General features: G+C 48.7%; 1 protein-coding gene across 15 annotated transcripts in view; it reads left to right on the forward strand.

Moving 5' to 3' along the window:
• The window catches only part of Epb41l1 (erythrocyte membrane protein band 4.1 like 1), a 124,176-nt gene that overhangs the window by 59,823 nt on the left and 46,927 nt on the right, over positions 1–17,426 (forward strand). For 12 of the 15 annotated variants that reach the window (XM_031372495.1, XM_031372496.1, XM_031372502.1 and 9 more), the window contains 3 exons: positions 15,151–15,341; positions 16,216–16,380; positions 17,081–17,185. In XM_031372495.1, the coding sequence (XP_031228355.1) occupies positions 15,165–15,341; positions 16,216–16,380; positions 17,081–17,185 (447 nt within the window). In that variant the 5' untranslated portion in view covers positions 15,151–15,164. Of the gene's footprint in view, positions 1–15,150; positions 15,342–16,215; positions 16,381–17,080; positions 17,186–17,426 lie in introns of those variants that run through there. The other 3 variants (XM_031372499.1, XM_031372493.1, XM_031372500.1) reach the window with 1 other exon arrangement.

Here is a 17,426-nt window from a genome sequence, read left to right on the forward strand (position 1 = left end):
TGATGATGATGATTAAGATAAATAAAATTTTAAAAGTTTGGAGACAGCTCAGTGATTAACAGTTTGCTGCTCTTACAGAGGATCAGAACTTGTTCCTACCACTGATATTGGGTATTGCTGTCTATAACCCCATCTGTAGGAAACTTGACATCCTTCTCTGGCCTTTGAGTGTGCGCACGTGTACTGGAACACACACACACACACACACACACACACACATACACCTCTAAAAGTCTTATCAAGTCATGGATGACAGAGCCATCTTGGCCCCAGAGTTAAGAGTACACTACAGTGTCTGCCTATTTTGATGCTCAGGGAAAGTTTTAAGAAGAGGTGGACCCCTTAAGCTGGACACTAGTGCCAGGTGAGAGTTTGGACATTGTAGGGGTGTGGGAGGAAAATGGATGCCTTTGAAGAAGAACAGGTGACACCCTGTGCCAGAGACAAATCCAGGGAGGGTCCAAGGTGCTGAGAGGTAACTCAGAAAGTCAGCTTGCGCTTGTGTCTCTGAGCCAGCTCTCCGATCCACTCTGCATGGGACCAGCTCTCTGGCCTTGGGGACATCACTTTGCTGCTCTGGGCTATGGGACCCTCATGGTGGCTATTACATAAAGCCTCTCTATGGTGCTGGCACATTGCAGCAACTCTGAGGATTTCTCCTCTCTCCCTTCTGTCTTTTAAATGTCAGGCTGAGGTATTCGGGCTGGACGTGAGCCTGGAGATGCTGGGGACCTTTGAAAGGATTTGGCCTGCAGAGGAGTGTGGTGGGCTGGTGTTAGGGAAAGATCTCTGGCAGGTGTGTGGCCCACAGAGAAGGCCTGGACTGTGACCTTGCCGAGAAGCCTCCTCTTGGAGAGTTGAGCTGGGAAGGGAGGAAGGTTGAAGCTCCATTAAGATGTCCCTCTGTGGGATGTCGTGTGACTTGCCAGGTTGAGGGAGGAACGGTGTGGGGGTGGGGAGAGCCACAGGGAATTCAGTTTGAGGCTTGGTGAGATAGAGAAGGGCTGGTCCCCTGTCAGTCATTCTGTGGGTTGGGCAGCATCTTATTTGAGCATCTGGCTTTTTTCTTTTGAATGAATTCCTTTGGATAAATCCCCATCAGAGCTCATCTATAATAGCAGCAAATTGGAACTCAATGTCCAACAATAGGAAGATGATTGGGACGTTTCAGATCATACACTGGATAAAATAATTTGCAGTCGTGAACAGGCGCTGATCTCCTCAGAGCATGGAGCTGGGTGCTGCAGAGTCCCTTGGCCCCTTTCTGTGTGTCATGCTTATGACTGCCCAGTGCCAGCGATGCCATGAGTCCCTTCCTTCCTGTGCATGAGAAGGCTTGCCCCTGTCCATCTTGAGGGCGGGATTCCTGTCTTATTTCTTGCTTTGTCATTGCCATGTGCTTGCTCTGTGATCAGAAAAGTGAAGAGGCAGGGGAGGATTTGTTCAAGGTCACGTGCTTTTTAAACTTTATTTTTAATTTTTTAAAATACTTATGTGTCTTGGTGTTTTTACCTGCATGTATGTGTGTATAACACGTACATGTCTGATGCCTGCAGAGGCCAGAAGAGGGCATCAGACACTCTGGGACTGGAGTCAGAGGTGGTTGTGAGCCGCCATGGAGGGGCTGGGAATTAAGCTCTGGTCCTCTGGAGGAGCAGCCAGTGCAGATAACCACTGGGGCAGCTTTATTCTCGTTTATTTGTTTGTTTGAAATTGTGTGTGTTTGTGTGTTTGCGCTCCTGTGCATGCATGCGTGCACATGGAGTTCAAAAGATGACCTTCGAGGATTGGTTCTCTCCACCATGTGGGTTCTGGGAACTGAGCTTAGGTAGGCAGGCCTGGAGGTGAGTGCCTTTACCCCTGAGCTAGCCCTGCAGTCCAGTCATGCAAGCTGTAAGTTGCAGTAGTTACCATGTTCTTACCACCTCTCTTTACCACATTCTTCTCATTCACTACTCAGTATTTATGCCCCTTGACTGAGGTGTAGTTATAGCCCTAAATACCCAGTGTAGGAAAAAAAAAAGACTACATTGAATACACTGAACCTTTGAGTTGAGCACCACAGTCCAGCGTAGAGTGCAGGCTGTTCACCATCATCATCAAAGGGATGGTTCCGAGCTGGGACTCAACTTTTGTTTTGTCTAGTATCCCTGGAGGGCACTCTGTGGCACATTCTAGCTCAGGGAAAGATCAAAATTTAAAGTATGGTCTTACTAAATGCATATAGTTTTCATCTCCTTGTAAAGCCAAAAGTCACAAATTGAGGGCCATCTTTGGTGTTGAGGGAGAGGAGCTGAAAGACACCATGTGAGGACTTGGGACTCTCACAGCTCGGGCTGAAGTCTCATTCCTATTGCTACCAGTTGCAAAGCTTTGGGGGAATCAGTTGATGTCTTTAAGACTCAGTTTCCTCCCCTTTACTGTGGACAGCTAACAGACTTGCTCCTAAGACTGTCAGAGGACATTCATTAAGACACATAAAGGGCTAGACCTTAGCTAGTCCACAGAAATGCACTGTGGTAAGGAGGCCAGAAGGGGATAGGATTGATGTTAAATGAGAAGACCCCACAAGACTCGCCAACATCCAGATTGCAGTGGTGTGAGGTTGGGCTGGATCATCAGACACAGGAGGAATCAAATGGAGTCACACAAGTGCAGTGAGCGGTAAAGCCTGACTCAAGCAAATCTTTTTTAAAAGCGCTCTCTCGCTCTCTCTCCCTCTCTCTCCCCCCTCTCTGTTTCTCTCTCTCTCACTTGCTCGCTTTTTCTTTTGCGTGCGTGCGTGCGTGTGTGTGTGTGTGTGTGTGTGTGTGTGTGTGTGTGTGTGTGTTTGGTGTGTGTGTGTGATATTTCTGTGAGAGAAGATACACAGATGTCACATGAATGGAGGTCAAAGGACAACGTACAGGAGATGGTTCTCAACTCCCACCATGTTTTGAGGCAGGATCTCTCTTCCCTCTTTTGCTCGGCCTGTGAACTCCCACCTTGTTTTGAGGCAGGATCTCTCTTCCCTCTTCTGCTAGGCCTGTGAACTTCTGGGAGATTCTTTTATCTCTTCCTTCCACCTAAACGGAAGTATTGGGATTACAGATTCGAACTACCATGTCTGACTTTTATGTGAGTTCTAGAGACCCACACCCAGGTCATCACACTGTGTGGCCAGTGCGCAGACTCCCTGAGCCACTTTCCAGCACCTTCATGGGTCCGCTGTGTTAGTTAATTCAATTTAATTTTACCGTTTTATCTTCACGTGAACTGAACTGGGTTGTCAGGCTTGCAAGTGCTTTCATCAGCAGGGCTGCCTCCTGGCCTCTTAGTTTAATTACAAAGACGGTCCAGGGAGACGGACGGCTCAGCTGTGTGACAGTGATTGTCCCAAGCCTGATGATCTCCATTCTCAGGAAACGTGGTGGAAGTTTAGTGAAAACCACTTCCAAAAATTACACCCTGATTTCCATGGCATGCACCCCCCCACAGATATATAAATATATACATATACATATATGTGTATATATACATATACACACATAAATATACACACATATATGTAAATATACACATACATATATGCATGTGTACACACATGTGTGTATATATGTAAATATACACACACATGTATATGTATATATGTGTGTATGTATATGAATGTAGGGTATGCATATACATACACACATACACACAAATAAGTAAATATAATTTTACAAAAGACATTTAAAAAAATCAGAGTAATTCAGAGAATGTTCTAATTTTCTCCACCAAAATCCTACTCTACAGAGGAAGCCAGACACAATGCGAATTCTTACAGCAGATTTCTGTGTCAGGACAGGGTCATGAACAGTATTCTTGTTTTATAGTTGCATTTTAATTCGAGGGTTTATTGTTATTTTTCATGTGCGTAAGTAAAATGGGTCTCATGGATGTTCATACCCAAGGACATAGCTTAGTCGTGGGTGCTTCCGTACCCTGGGTTCAGGCCTCAGGACTTCAAGGAAAATGACCACGTTAAGCAAATAAATAACACTTTTGGAGTGGCTTTAATGGGTAAATACATCCGAGCTGGTCTGCTCGGCCTCCTGTTGATGAGCTTTCGAGGTTTTCAGTTTAACCCTGTTCTCAGTAGTACTAACAGGGGAACTCTATTGGTATTTAAACAACCTCTAAGAGTTGAGAGAGAGAGAGAGAGACAGAGACAGAGAGACAGAGAGACAGAGAGAGAGACAGAGAGAGAGACAGAGACAGAGACAGAGACAGAGAGAGACAGAGACAGAGAGAGACAGAGACAGAGAGAGACAGAGAGACAGAGAGACAGAGAGAGAGGTGGGGTGAGAAAAGTAGAAACCTGGAGGCCATGAGTTGCCTGTGAAGGCCTGTTCCTTCTGCCCCTTCCTGCTTCCCTTTGAGAACCTGTTCCTGTCACCCTGAACTTAGAAGGACCCTGTCTTTCTCTTCTCTAGTTTGTCCCTCGCCAGTGGCAGCGACATTCTCAGCTTCTTTAGTATGCTGTAAGCTACCCTGTTGGATCTTGCTGCAGTTTATGCCCTGTGTTCTTGGACAGGTCTGTCCATCTGTGCGGTAGGGTGCCCTTCTGACTACGAGCACCTCTGCCCCAGCAGGCATCTGCTGTGTGTTGGGTACTGTGCCAGGGTGAGCTGGGGCATGTGGCTCCGGGTTGTTTCATTCTCACTAAATGCCTTTGCCATAAGGGGCACTGTTCCCACCTTACCTGCTCACACTGGCTTCCAGAGAGGCTAACTAATGTGTCCATGGGTGCCCAGCCCTTGGAATTGTGACCTCTGCTCTGGCTTTGTTTTTCAGAACTGCTATTCTCTGTGCTCCTTCAACCAATCACCTCTCATTGGTGAGATCCAAGCAAAATAATAATTCTGGGAGAATATTCTAGTGGGACATGAAGATAATCCCAACTCACAGGAAGCTGTGTCAGGTGCTTTGAAGGTCAAGGGCAGTTTCAGCTCCATATTGAGACCTTGACTCAGACAAATCAACCAAATAAAAACAAGAATCCTTTAAACTGTAAAGTGCCCTATCTGCGTGTGGGAGAGTTGATAGTACTGTGATTATTTCTACATCCAGGGCAACGGTAGTTTTGGCTCCATGGTTTACAGCAAGTTAGAGGTCAGAGGATATAGCAGGATTGAGGGGGAATGATCCTTGGGCTTTCAGCCATCAGACCTGGGTCTAGTCCTGGCTGTACTCAAGCTAACTAGCTGTGTGATGTCAGCTGTCCGATCCAGCCTGAAGTAAACCCTCCACCCTGTATGGCAGCTCGGGTGGGGACGGATGGGTGAGGTATAACCCTGAAAGACTGTCAGACTACTCTGACAGAGGAGGTCTTGGCTGCCTCCCGCAGTTGTTAGCGTGGTCCAAGCGGGAGGTATCTTTCCCCTTTGATGTCCTCACTCTGCAGATCAAGGCTATCCTGTGATCCCTGTCCCACACCAGCAAATCTGTCTGTGCTTCCTCAATAGCCTATGAAACTTGTAGACAGAAAGCCAGTGCTGGTAGGTGGTGGCCTCATTGTCTTGTTTGATTTCATTTAATGCTGTTCTTGTGGACACCACAGGCCTTTGACAAATTGTCATCTCCCAGTGCCTCATCCATACCTGAGCACCCACCTGTAGGGATGACGGGAGGCTCAGATCCTTTTAGACCTGGCTCAGAAAAGCACAGCCTGCACCCTCTTCTTGATTCATTCACGTCCGTTCAGTGTGACTGGAGGAAGCCAGTGCTCAGCCTTGGGGAAATCCCTGTGGAATGGAGCCCTGCTTTCAGAAGAGAGAAAAAGCTTCCCAAGGCATACACTTCTGACGCTTTCTCTGCTGACTTCTCAAGCAGTACATGTTCATAGTGGGAACAATGGACGCACAGAGACAAAAACGAAAAGTCCTGTATTTCCTTCTCTGAGGGAATGTGAGTGTTAACGTGTTGGTCTTTGAACAAAGGTAATGATGCTGAATATCTCTGGAGCACTGACTGTGGGGCTTAATGTCACTAAATGCTTTGTTGGAGCCTAGCTCACAGAAACGTAAGACAGAGGTCTCTTTACCATTTTACACATGGAGAAGCTGAGTTACAGAGGAGGGGTTTTAGAGATTTGCTGAAGGTGTCCTGTGGTATCACCTAACCCGTGAGGGAGGGACTGTGCCGCCTCTTGCCAGCTCCCATGTTAAGTCCCCCCATCCCCCCATCCCCCTCACACCCTTCCCCTTTGCTACATGCCCTGAGCAGGAGCAAGACTCTGGCTAGGGAGCAGAATTCCGCCAAATTCTTCAACTAAGGACCTGCTGGTGCACAGGAGAGGAGAGTTAAGGAAACCCTCGGGCAGTGGTTGAGGCACCCAAGATGGCAAGGACAGAAATGGGTTTCAGTCCCCAGACCAGATGAGCCAAAGGAGGCAGGGCAGGGCAGGGTAGGGGTCTGAAGAGCTGTCACCACTTCCCACAGAGAGGAAACCAGGAAGGCAGCTCACCACTGTGTCTCTCCTGCCTTCCAGCCAAACCCTCCCTCCAGAATTTGCAGGCATGGGAGCTTGAAGGGACAGTTCAGTGGGCTAACCTCCTGCTTCATGCATACGTAGTATGGAACTGGAAGTACAAATGGGTCCACCAACCCAGTAGGTATTGTTGCAAGGGGTGGAAGAGATATGTCCCCTTGACGTCCCCAAACGTCCCCAAAAGAAAGAAGTCTTGTTTTCTGAAAACATCTTCCTGGACTCTTGTGGTATTTTAGTTGCCTCCTGTCCTTCTGACCCCCTTTCTTAATCTCTTCCCTCTCTCCCAGCTCCCTTCCTGTCTCTTTCATGTCCTTCCTCTCCCTTCCTCTGCCATCCTTCCTACTGCTGCTTCTACTCCTGAATCAGAGTCCCCTGGAACACCCTGGGTGGAAGCTTTTGGTGTCGTCTGTGTCCAGGATTTAGAAGAGACAGTCTCACCATCTAGTGGGTGACTGCTCATGCACACTTCTCTGACGGCAGAGTCCTGGCAGTCTCTGTAATCTGTTATTCTCATGGTATTACTCCAGTGCCTCCCAGGCACACGAGGAAACAGAGACGTGACTTGCCTGGACGCTCCTCAGGTAGGAAGTGGTAAAGTTGAGAGGAAAACCAGTGGTCCCGGTTCTAAATGCGGCTCTTCAGTCTTGGGAAGTCTACCTTTGCCAGCTTCACCCCTGCAGAGTTTAGCATCCATTGAAGCCCCCTAGCCCGAGGATGTTGAAATGCTGTATGGTAGGAGAGCCTTTGAAATCATAGCAATCTGGCCCAGCGTCCCGTCCTTGCGAAAGCCAGTTTCTTGGCAGCCGTGGGTTCTCATCAATATGGTAAGGAGGATAGTGGCAGGAGACTGGTTTAAAACTCCTGTGATTCGGGTCTGATAAATCAGAGGAGAGGCTGCCTGGCTAGGAGCCACGAGGGCTCCTGAGGTGACTGCAGCCCAGAAATCCTGGCACTGGTACCAGCTGTCTGATCTCGGGTTACTTTCCTTTTCTGCTTCATTTCCCCATTTTGGAAAATGGCGACCCTAAGAGTACCTGTTACAGGATCCTGTAAGGATCAACTGTGTGGACTCCGTAGGTCAATACCTGGCACACAGCCAACTGTGAATGTGTACTTTGTATAGTATTAATTTCTCTTATAGTTTTGTTTTGAGGTAGTCTCACTGTAGCCTAGGCTAGTCTTGAACTTCATATCCTCCTGCCTCAACCTCCCGAGCCCTGAGGTTGTAGACACAAGTCACCACTCAGGGCTCTGTTTGGTTTGGGGATGGGGTCCTGAGGTTAACCAGGCTGGGCTTGAACTTGTTTTACCATACACCTTGCTCGGTGTTCATAGCTATTTACCCAAAATTGCTTGAAGGCCTGGCAGTAATGCTGAGGGAGACAGAAACCTCCACGGAGCTCATGTTCTAGAGGAGAATAGAAATAAGTAAATTAGTCAGTGAATGTAAGTTCAATTTATGATGATGTCTCAAAAAAAAAAAAAAAAAACGGATGGAAAACCAGACAGAGAAAGTCCTTGGATTAACACAAGCATAAAGAAGTTAACATGCTGTCACAATGGAAAGTTAGGGAGAGAGACCCATCTTAGATAGGGTAGACAGATGGAGGTGAACATACCCGGAGAGGGACAGAGTCACTGCTCATGAACAGGGAAGACAAGTCCTGATGCGTGCACAGCTGAAGTCCAGGCAGGGGGCGGGGGCTACAAGGACAAGCTTACAGTAGAGGAGGCCGAGTCTGTGGGCAGGGGCAGGAGCAGATGCTAGAAAGAGGCAGAGGCCACTATAGTGTAGCAGGGAGGGTGTGCCTTATTTTGATGGGAAGTCATTAGAGATGTTTGGGTTTTGTTTGTTGAACAGAGGCTCATTATATTGCCCAAGCTGGCCTTGAGCTAAGATCCTCCTGCCTCAGCCTCTTGAGGGCTTTGATTACAGGCTTGTGCAGCCACATACCACTGGAGGTTTCAATAAGGGCATCCAACTAGACTCCTGCAAAGATTCCTGTGGTTGCTGTTGGAGAATAAATGCTAGGAATAACTGCAGGGAGGGAGACCCTGGATCAAGCAGGTTTGGACCCGGGCAGTAGCTAGGGGTGTTGAGAAATGGACATATCTGATGATTGGCCCTGGAGATGCTGACTCACGCTAACCCTAGTTCGAAGGTTAACCAGATGTCAGCTGATTCATTTTAAAGACCTGGTACAGCCGCCAGGCCAAGTGGATCTTGCCTCTGCTGAGGAGACGTCTCCCTGCAGGCCGTCCAGATGGAAAGCTTAGAGGATGTGAAGGCTGCTGAGTGGACCTCCGGTCCCAGATGCTGACATCCTGCTGAGCCAGCCGTAGCCCTGGCTACACAGGGCCCCTCCCTCCAGGCAGTGGTGGTATGGGCGCCGTTTGCCCTGACATTCTGGCTGACCTTTCTCTTCTCTAATCCTGTGTATTTGCCCTCATGTGTCAGTGCCACCAGCTTGGCCCTGCTGGCTGGCCTTTGTCTTGTAGCGCCTTCTCTTTCTGCCTGTGTTCTAGGCAGACATGACTGCACTCCTGGTCTGAGTGTTCACTGCTGTGCCAGGGGGGATCTGTGAGTGATGGGAAGTCTTTAGCCTAAGCCTGGCCACATTGGTGTTCCCTGATGGGAGTCCTGTCCTTCTGTATCAGTCCCTGACACTTCTGACTCTCCAGAGGCTGCCTGTAGAACCCTGGTTCCTGCTCTTCTCCCTGGTCAGCCAGCCCTTCCTGCCAGGCAGTAAGGACCTTCCTTTGTATCTTTCTTGAGGAGCAAGAGCATCACAGGCTGGCCCTTTGCCCACAGGGTGACTCAGCCCAAGTGTCTCCTCCTTCTAAATGTTTCTGCTCCATTCCTGCCCCCTACCCTAGAAGCCTGCTTTGGGAACAAAGACCACATTCTGGATCAGCAGGTACCCAGACTCTTGTGCAAAGCTAAAACATACCCTGATGGATCTAAATCTCTGCATTGAGCTCCATGGGAACTGGCACATGGTTCTCCCAAGGACCCTGACTGTAACCAGTCTGGCCCTGCCACCTAGCAGTTCTCTCAGTGTGTGCTGGCCTGAGCCTGAGCAAGAACCATGTTCACGTGACATAGCCTGCTGTGTCAGAAGCCACAGTCTATTTCTTGGCTCCCTTTCTATGGCCTAGTGAGAGACAATGCTGTTATAGTTGGGCTTGTCAAAGAAAGATTCTTATTATACATTTCTAAAATGTTATTTTTATTTTTAATTAATGAAATTCTAAAATAGACTTAAACAGGATTTATTGAGCTCCTTCTCATCCTGTTATCTGAAGCCATGAGCACCTGAAAAAAAAATTACTTTTTAACCTCTAGGGTCTATGTACGTAGATTTAGTTGTTTATTTGAGGCCAGATCTTACTATGTACTCACTATATAATACAGGCTGGCCTCAAACTCATAGCAACCCTCTGGATTAGAGGCATGAGTTTTCTTTCATACCTTGCTAACCTCAAGTTTTAAAGCAATCGTTTAAAGATTTTGGCTCTGCCACGGTAGCGGGCGTGGTGCAAACTTTTCAACCCCAGCACTTGGGAGGCAGAGGCAGGTTGGTTTATGTGAGTTCCAGGACAGCCTGGTCTACAAAGCAAGTTTTGGGCAAACCAGATGTAGAAGGAGATGGAGGTGGGGTGGGCAGAGAAGGAGAAGGAAAGAAAAAGAGGGAAATCCAGGAGGATCAGCATCTTTGTCACCAGCCCATGGTGGCATGTCCTTGAGGTGGCGAAGGAAGAAGATCACTTGAGGCCAGGTGTTTGACGAGAGCCTAATCTTGAACAAACTAGAAGGAAAATGTTAGTCTGTTCTGATACTTAGAGATAACATTGCTGGTCCCTGTAGGTGCCCTTTGACTTTCCAAGATCTTTCGTCCTGACAAGCCCGCTGTAAGCTGAAAACGAATGCGTGCCTTGTTATTCCCATTTTTTGGGGTAATATACTATAGACAGTCAGGACTTCCCAAAGAGACACAGTGGCAACAGAGAACTAGAAGTAAGAAATCCTGTTCTCAGAGAACATGGCAAAGGATGCTGGCTTGTATTCTTGAGTCTATTTGTTTTAAGAATTAGGAACTGCCAAGAACCTTGGAGTGAAAGTGAACCAGCCTGATGTGGCGTGGAGACGGCTGTGCTATTCAGGAAGAAAATAGCAACCCTAAAATGTTGTACTGAAATTTAAAATCCCCAGAAGCGGTGTGCCTGAGTTTTCAAATATAAAAGCCTCAGTATTTTAATAAGTTTACTTGTACGGAGTGCAGTCTAGATGATTTTAATATGCAGCCTTGAAACATGCCCACCAAAGGAAATATAATTGCTGCTCATATATGGAGAAGCGGGATGATTGGAACAAGAATAAGTGGCTGACACACGTGGAAAATGTGGTACTGGAGCAGAATGTTTTCGTGGAAGTCACACGGGGCTTTTGTTTGTCTTTGGTGACCTAAGAGATTCCGACCTGTCTTCCATGGATCCATTCTTATTCCCTCACCAACATTACCACAACAGTATCTGTTGAGTACTGTTCAGTTCTAGTTTCCAGTAGACATGACCCTTAACCCTGGAAGGAACACCACAGTGGACACAGCATAGTGGTGAAAGACCAAGGGGAAGCCAACCTGGAATCAGGACACATGACGCTTGCCAGAAACGTGAAGGGAAAAGAATGTTCCACGTGGCTGTAAGAGTGTACGGATGCTTTGGCGGGGAGATGGCTGGGAAAGGCTTCCTGGAAGCCTGAACAGTTAAGCCACATATTCAGGAAAGGATATTGAGTAGATAGAGCACTTGAGGATGCAGGCTATACCACGCACACACGCCATGAACCTCAGCATGATCTAGGAGCAATGCAATTCCCTTGTTTACCTTGTGCAGGCACGTTATATAAGGAGACGGTTGAAGATTCATGGGGAGTGCTGAGACGGATGTAATGAGAGAGGCCAAATAAAGGAGTTTGAAATTTTAATGCAGGAAATGATGAGCTGTCAGATTTAAGCTGGAAGGTGGGGATGGGACCGGCAACAGCAGTCTAGGCAAGCTGAAGTGTTTCTATTCCTGGACTGAAGCTTGGGCTCCTGGCAGCTCTTCTTCTTTTGATGGGGGTTGTGGGGTCCTCAGCATTTATTTACCTAGCTGTTCATATTTTAATGCTTTTATTAGCATATATTAAGTTATACAGTGACAGGTTTTCCTGTTTCACATTGTCATGAGGATCTGTGTGTTTACTAAGACGGGGTTGCACGTGTGGATCATTGTCACCATGCCTGCTTGCCTTCATTTTTGCATGCATTTCTCTTTCTCTCCGAGAGGGCACGCCTGTATCTATGTATCCAGCCCCCTAGGGGGCTGTGACCTCACTGTAGCTCCTTGGTTGTTCAGCCTGGGCCTGGGCTCCTTCTCCTTTGAGGAGGTTCTGGTTTTTTTTTGTTTGTTTGTTTTTTGGTGGTTTTTTTTTGCCTGAGGTAGTTGAGTGCAGGAGAGAGAAGATGGGCCTGCCATTCAGATCTGGAGCGCTAGGCCAACAAGTGGGGAGGAGAGCGGACTGAAGAAGCTAAGGGACACTGTTTGAAGATATGACTGTAACTCGAGTCTTACCTGTGACAGAAGTGGAATAGAGTAGTTATTTCCTAAGTGGTGTCCCGTGCTTCCTATCTGTAGCACAGGCTACCGGAGGAACTGTAGGAAAATCTCGAATATTCACTTAAAATTTCTCTCCTAGCTATTTCCAGGAAGCTATGGGTTGAGGAAAAAGTTCCAAGAGTCTGGGCTGAAGCCAAACAGAGGACCCAGGAAGAGCATTTGTAGATGTACCCCAGGGGCTGCTTGGACACTAGGGTCATGTGAATTCTGCTTGCCACAGCCCAAAGTGTCTACATATACGCTTTTGGATTTTTTAAATAATTTAAAATATTTGTTTTATGACTTATGTATATTTGCCACGTGTGTATGTGTGTGTGTGTGTAAGCTGGTGATGGTGGAGGCGTGTCTGTGTGTGTGTGTGTATGTGTGTGTGAGTTGGTGATGGTGGAGGCTCTAAGGGGAGCCAGATACACCTCCCCATCCTGCAGCTTTCGTTCTGAGCTCCCTGGTGTGGGTGCTGGGAACTGAACTTCGGTCCTTTGCAAGAACATCAGGTTCTCTTAACCACTGGGCTCTCTCCAATCATCTTTGGATTTTTTTTAAACACAAAACTATTTAAAGAGTTTTTGCCCATTGACCCTGCCAGACAAGGACTAGCAACCCTCAAGGCTGAGGGAAGGAAGGTCCTGGGTTCAGCAGACAGGACTGTGACCCTGCATGGGCTTGAACGTCCTCAGAGTGGCTGTTGTGTTGTGTCCAGAGCTCATGTGAGTGGCGGAGTGTCGATGTAACTGGCTTAAAGTGTCTCCCTGCTCCTTAAGATCTGGGTAGAGGCTTGAAGAAAGCATCTCTAAGCGGAGCGAAGCAATATGGCCCCGCCCTCCCTTCCTCCCCATCTGGCTGCTCAACAGCGGCAATGGGGACCTGCAGGCCATCTATTTGTACTGCTTCAGCTCACAAGGACTTCCATGTGGGCCCTGTGGTGGAGGACACCGGTGACCTCTTTATGACCCTGGCTCACCTGTGGTCATACCCTTTCCTTTGGGCTTGCCCAGTGCTCATGGGAGTGCAGAGAGGCACACGCGAGGCCTTGGAGTCCACCCCTACCCCCTCCACAAACTTGAATAAGTAAATAAATTAAATGATTTGTTTGATGTGGCTTGGTTTTGATTTTTTTTTTTTTTTTGAGACAGGTCTCATTTTGTAGCCTAGGCTGCCCTCAAACTTGTGACAATCCTCCTGCCTCAGCTTCCGAAGTGCTGGTGATATAGGTGTGAGAACCCCCCACACCTGGCATAGATAAATAAATGGAATTGTGAGCCCTGGAGTATGTGGGTGGTCCCAAGTGTTAAATGCCAGTCTCTCTGAGGCCTTTCATGGTGGATGGTTGAGGATAAGTTCCCACCAGGTCTTGTGTGAATGTTGCTATATACTATGCTACAGAGAACTTAGAGGAAGGGTCTAGACCAAAGAAAGATGGTTCCTGCACATTTCTTTTACTCTGGGTGTGGTCGGGGATGGGTGCTTTTGGCTTTAAAACAAAACAGTCTTACAAGATAATATACTTCTTACAAATATTCACGTGTTGGTTGTGATGGCACATACCTGTAACCTCAGCTGGGGAAGCTGAGATAGAAGGATCAAGAGCTGTTAGGCTAGCTCAGTGGATAAAGGTGAGTTTAGCACAGGTTGGATGCCCAGAACCAATCACTAAAGAGTGAACCAACTTCTGAAAAGTTGTCCTCTGCATGTGTACATGTGTATACAAGTAACAACAACAATAATAAAAATTTAAAAAATAGTTTAATGCCGGCATGGACCACATAGTGAGTTCAAGGCTAGCTTGCCTGGGCTGTATGCTGAGACCCTGTCTCAAAACCAAAAAAGATCCAAGTAATTCCAAGGTGTCTGGAGTATAAGTGAAACTCCCCTCTCACCCCATCTCACCCCATCTCACCCCACCTCATCCCATCTCACCCCATCTCACCCCATCTCATCCACCTCATCCCATCTCACCCTATCTCATCCCATCTCATCCACCTCATCCCATCTCACCCCATCTCATCCACCTAATCCCATCTCATCCACCTCACCCCATCTCATCACCTCACCCCATCTCACCCCATCTCATCCCATCTCATCCCTAAGGTCTTTTAATTTTCCTTAATGGTGGCAAATCTCGTTTATAATCCTTACAACATGAATAAAGCATGAAGCTGCGCTGTTGAGGTTGCTGTCTGTAGGCTCTGGCTAATTCCAACAGAATAGCTGGACAGCAGCCTCATGACCTTCTCTGGCATCTCATTTAATGTTTCAGAGGGGAAACCTATCCCAGAGATATCACCCCTAAGTCCCTCAGTTTGTGGATGAGTCCCAGAGAGGTGAGGTGGCGCATCTGTGGCAGACAGCCTGAGCTCTGCTACTCTGACCACTCCATGGGCAGCAAGGATATTTTCTACTGGTGTCTAACTATGTTGGTCCATGGGGCCCCATCTTGACAGCATCCTGTGAAGCTGGGACTGGTGTGTGTGTGTGTGTGTGTGTGTGTGTGTGTGTGTGTGTGTGGTGTGGTGTGGTGTGTGTGTGTGGTGTGTGGTGTGTGTGTGTGTGTGTGTGTGTTAGAGTTATTGCAGCTTGGGAAGTGAGGGGGCTGCCTAAACTCACACACACAGGTCTGGAATCCAGGGCTTTCTCAGTTTGCATTTAGTGTCCTGCATTAGTTGAGGGGCTGTCATAGGCCAGGTGTAGTGGGGCAGTCAGCCTGGCCAGGGCCTTGCTCTAGCATCTAGTGCAGAGCACAGCACCCTAGGGATGCCCTCATCATCCTTAGAAAGGGTCCAGATCTCAGATCTTGACACAAAGGGAAGGAGGCCCCTCACACTCTCATTCCTCCTTGTCCCTCTGTCCTGTCTCTCACCCCTGCCTACTCTCTGGTTCTTTGTCCATTTGTCTCTGTCCTTCACTGCCTGTGGTTCCTGCCCCCTTGTTGTCACATTATCATCCTTCCCTGTCACATGCTTTCCTTCATTCCAATGCAGGCGTGCTGGTCACCATGACAACAGAGACAGGCCCAGATTCTGAGGTGAAGAAGGCTCAGGAGGAGACTCCACAGCAGCCCGAGGCTGCCGCCGCTGTGACTACCCCGGTGACCCCCTCGGGCCACAGCCACCCAGAGACCAATTCCAATGAGAAGCATCTGACCCAGCAGGACACAAGGCCTGCTGAACAGGTGTGTACTGGGGCCTGGGACATCCCTCCTCCCTCCCAACTAGTCCCCCTAGCCTGCTTCTTAGGGTCCTGGTATTTCCTCAGCTGGAAGGGAAAGATTCAGATGTATCATGACCTGTTACACAGTGAACTCTGGGCTGGGGCATGCCGGCCATTTTATATTTAATTCCCAGTCTCAAGAGGGAAGGTTTCATCTCCCCCATTTTATGCTGAGAAGATCTGTGGCTCAGTGCAGTGAACCCTGTTACCCAAAGCCACATGCAGAGCCAGAGGTGGAGGTGAGACCCAGAACACGGTCCTTTTACATTTGTCTCCTACCTTCTACTCAAGCTTGGCAAACCCAGCGAGATCTTGACAAAACTCATCCCCTGAGAATTACAGAAGCCTGAGAGGAGGGGGCTCTCACTGAGCCCTCCATTTACGCTACCCTAAGTTGTAACAGGCACAGAGAGACAAGGACTTGGCCACACTCATGGAGGGAACCAGCTCTTCCCTCCATTGAGAACACCACAGCTCCCACCTTACGTTAGACCTAGTGACAGGTGAGGTGGGAGGGACCAGACAGATGTCCTGATGAGTCACTCACTGTTCTAGGGAGAGGGACAGGGCAGCTTGCTGATGACTTCCATTCTCTGGGTTGCTCCTCTCCTCAGAGGCTGTCCAGAGTATCAATAACCTGCAGGAAGACCCAGACCCCTCAGCTCACATGGAAACCTCAAATCCCCTCCATTATACACCAACCTGTCCACAACCCCTGCTCACCCCGAGGGTCTTAGAAGGTAGCACATCTTATTTTAGGGGCATCTTGGCCTCAGCCACACAGTTACTCCTGCTGTTTCAAGTCCTCTGACTTCTTTCCTTGCTTGGCCCCACAGAGCCTGGACATGGAGGATAAGGATTACAGTGAGGCCGATGGCCTGTCGGAGAGGACCACGCCCAGTAAGGCCCAGAAGTCACCCCAGAAGATTGCCAAGAAGTTCAAGAGTGCCATCTGCCGCGTCACCCTGCTCGATGCCTCTGAGTACGAGTGTGAAGTGGAGGTAGGAACGCCCAGCGCCATATGCCCTGCCCCAGGCTGGCTGGCCTCAGCGCCAGGCTAGCTCCTATGAGTCCTGAGTCCAAGCCAAACCACAGGAGGACCCACTGTGATGTCCGGAGCGATGGCTTGGCCAGGTACTCCCTGGTACAGATGGTGACACCGCGGTCCAGAAAGGGTCATTACTGTTACAAACTGAATTAAGACTCAGCACAGACTGGCATCAGGAAAAGGTGTCTCGGGGTATCCGTGCCTTGGTAAAAATGTCCCCATTTAAGGACTGATATGCAAGACTGACCACAAAAGGATAATCCCACTGTGATTCCACTCTATCTCCTAAAACCCCCACCCCCACCCCCTGGCTCTGGCTCACATCTTTTGAAGGCATCTTCTCTTTCTCTCCCACAAGCCTTAGAACTTTGGTTTTCAGCTGCTTCTCTTGATTTCTGCTAAGCAGAAATCTCCAGCAGGCTCCCAGGCAGGTCGGTGGTCTGGGGAGATGCTGGCAGGGCTCATAAGAGAGACCTAGATGTGGTGGACATTACAGACCCAGAGAGGAGCCTGTGGCAGGAGTGCTGAGGTCCTGCCCTGCTGAGGGGGGGTCTTGTGGGGACTCTTTCTTTGTGCAGCGGAACCTGGGTCAGCTCCCAGCCCCACCAGCAGCGGGTCCACCTGCCTCACTATAGCTCTTCTTTCTCCCTCAGAAACATGGCAGGGGCCAGGTACTATTTGACCTGGTCTGTGAGCACCTTAACCTCCTGGAGAAGGACTACTTCGGTCTGACCTTCTGCGATGCCGACAGCCAGAAGGTGCCCAGCTGGGGTCCTGCTGTGGTGGGTGGGCAGGGAAGCTTCTATAGTCCTGACCATATCCTCCAGCTTCCCCCAGACTTTCAGTAGGCATCTCCTGTTTCTACATTAGTAGCCCTAACCACTCACAAGTCTTGCCCAGCTCCCTGCCCCTCATCTTTTCTAAGGTATTCCCAAATGGGTAGCCAGAGAGTGACGAGCTTGCATAGGCTCCCTGAGTAACAGGGCGGTCCCGTCCACT

Source organism: Mastomys coucha, unplaced genomic scaffold (assembly GCF_008632895.1).
Source record: "Mastomys coucha isolate ucsf_1 unplaced genomic scaffold, UCSF_Mcou_1 pScaffold15, whole genome shotgun sequence".
Lineage (NCBI taxonomy): Eukaryota > Metazoa > Chordata > Mammalia > Rodentia > Muridae > Mastomys > Mastomys coucha.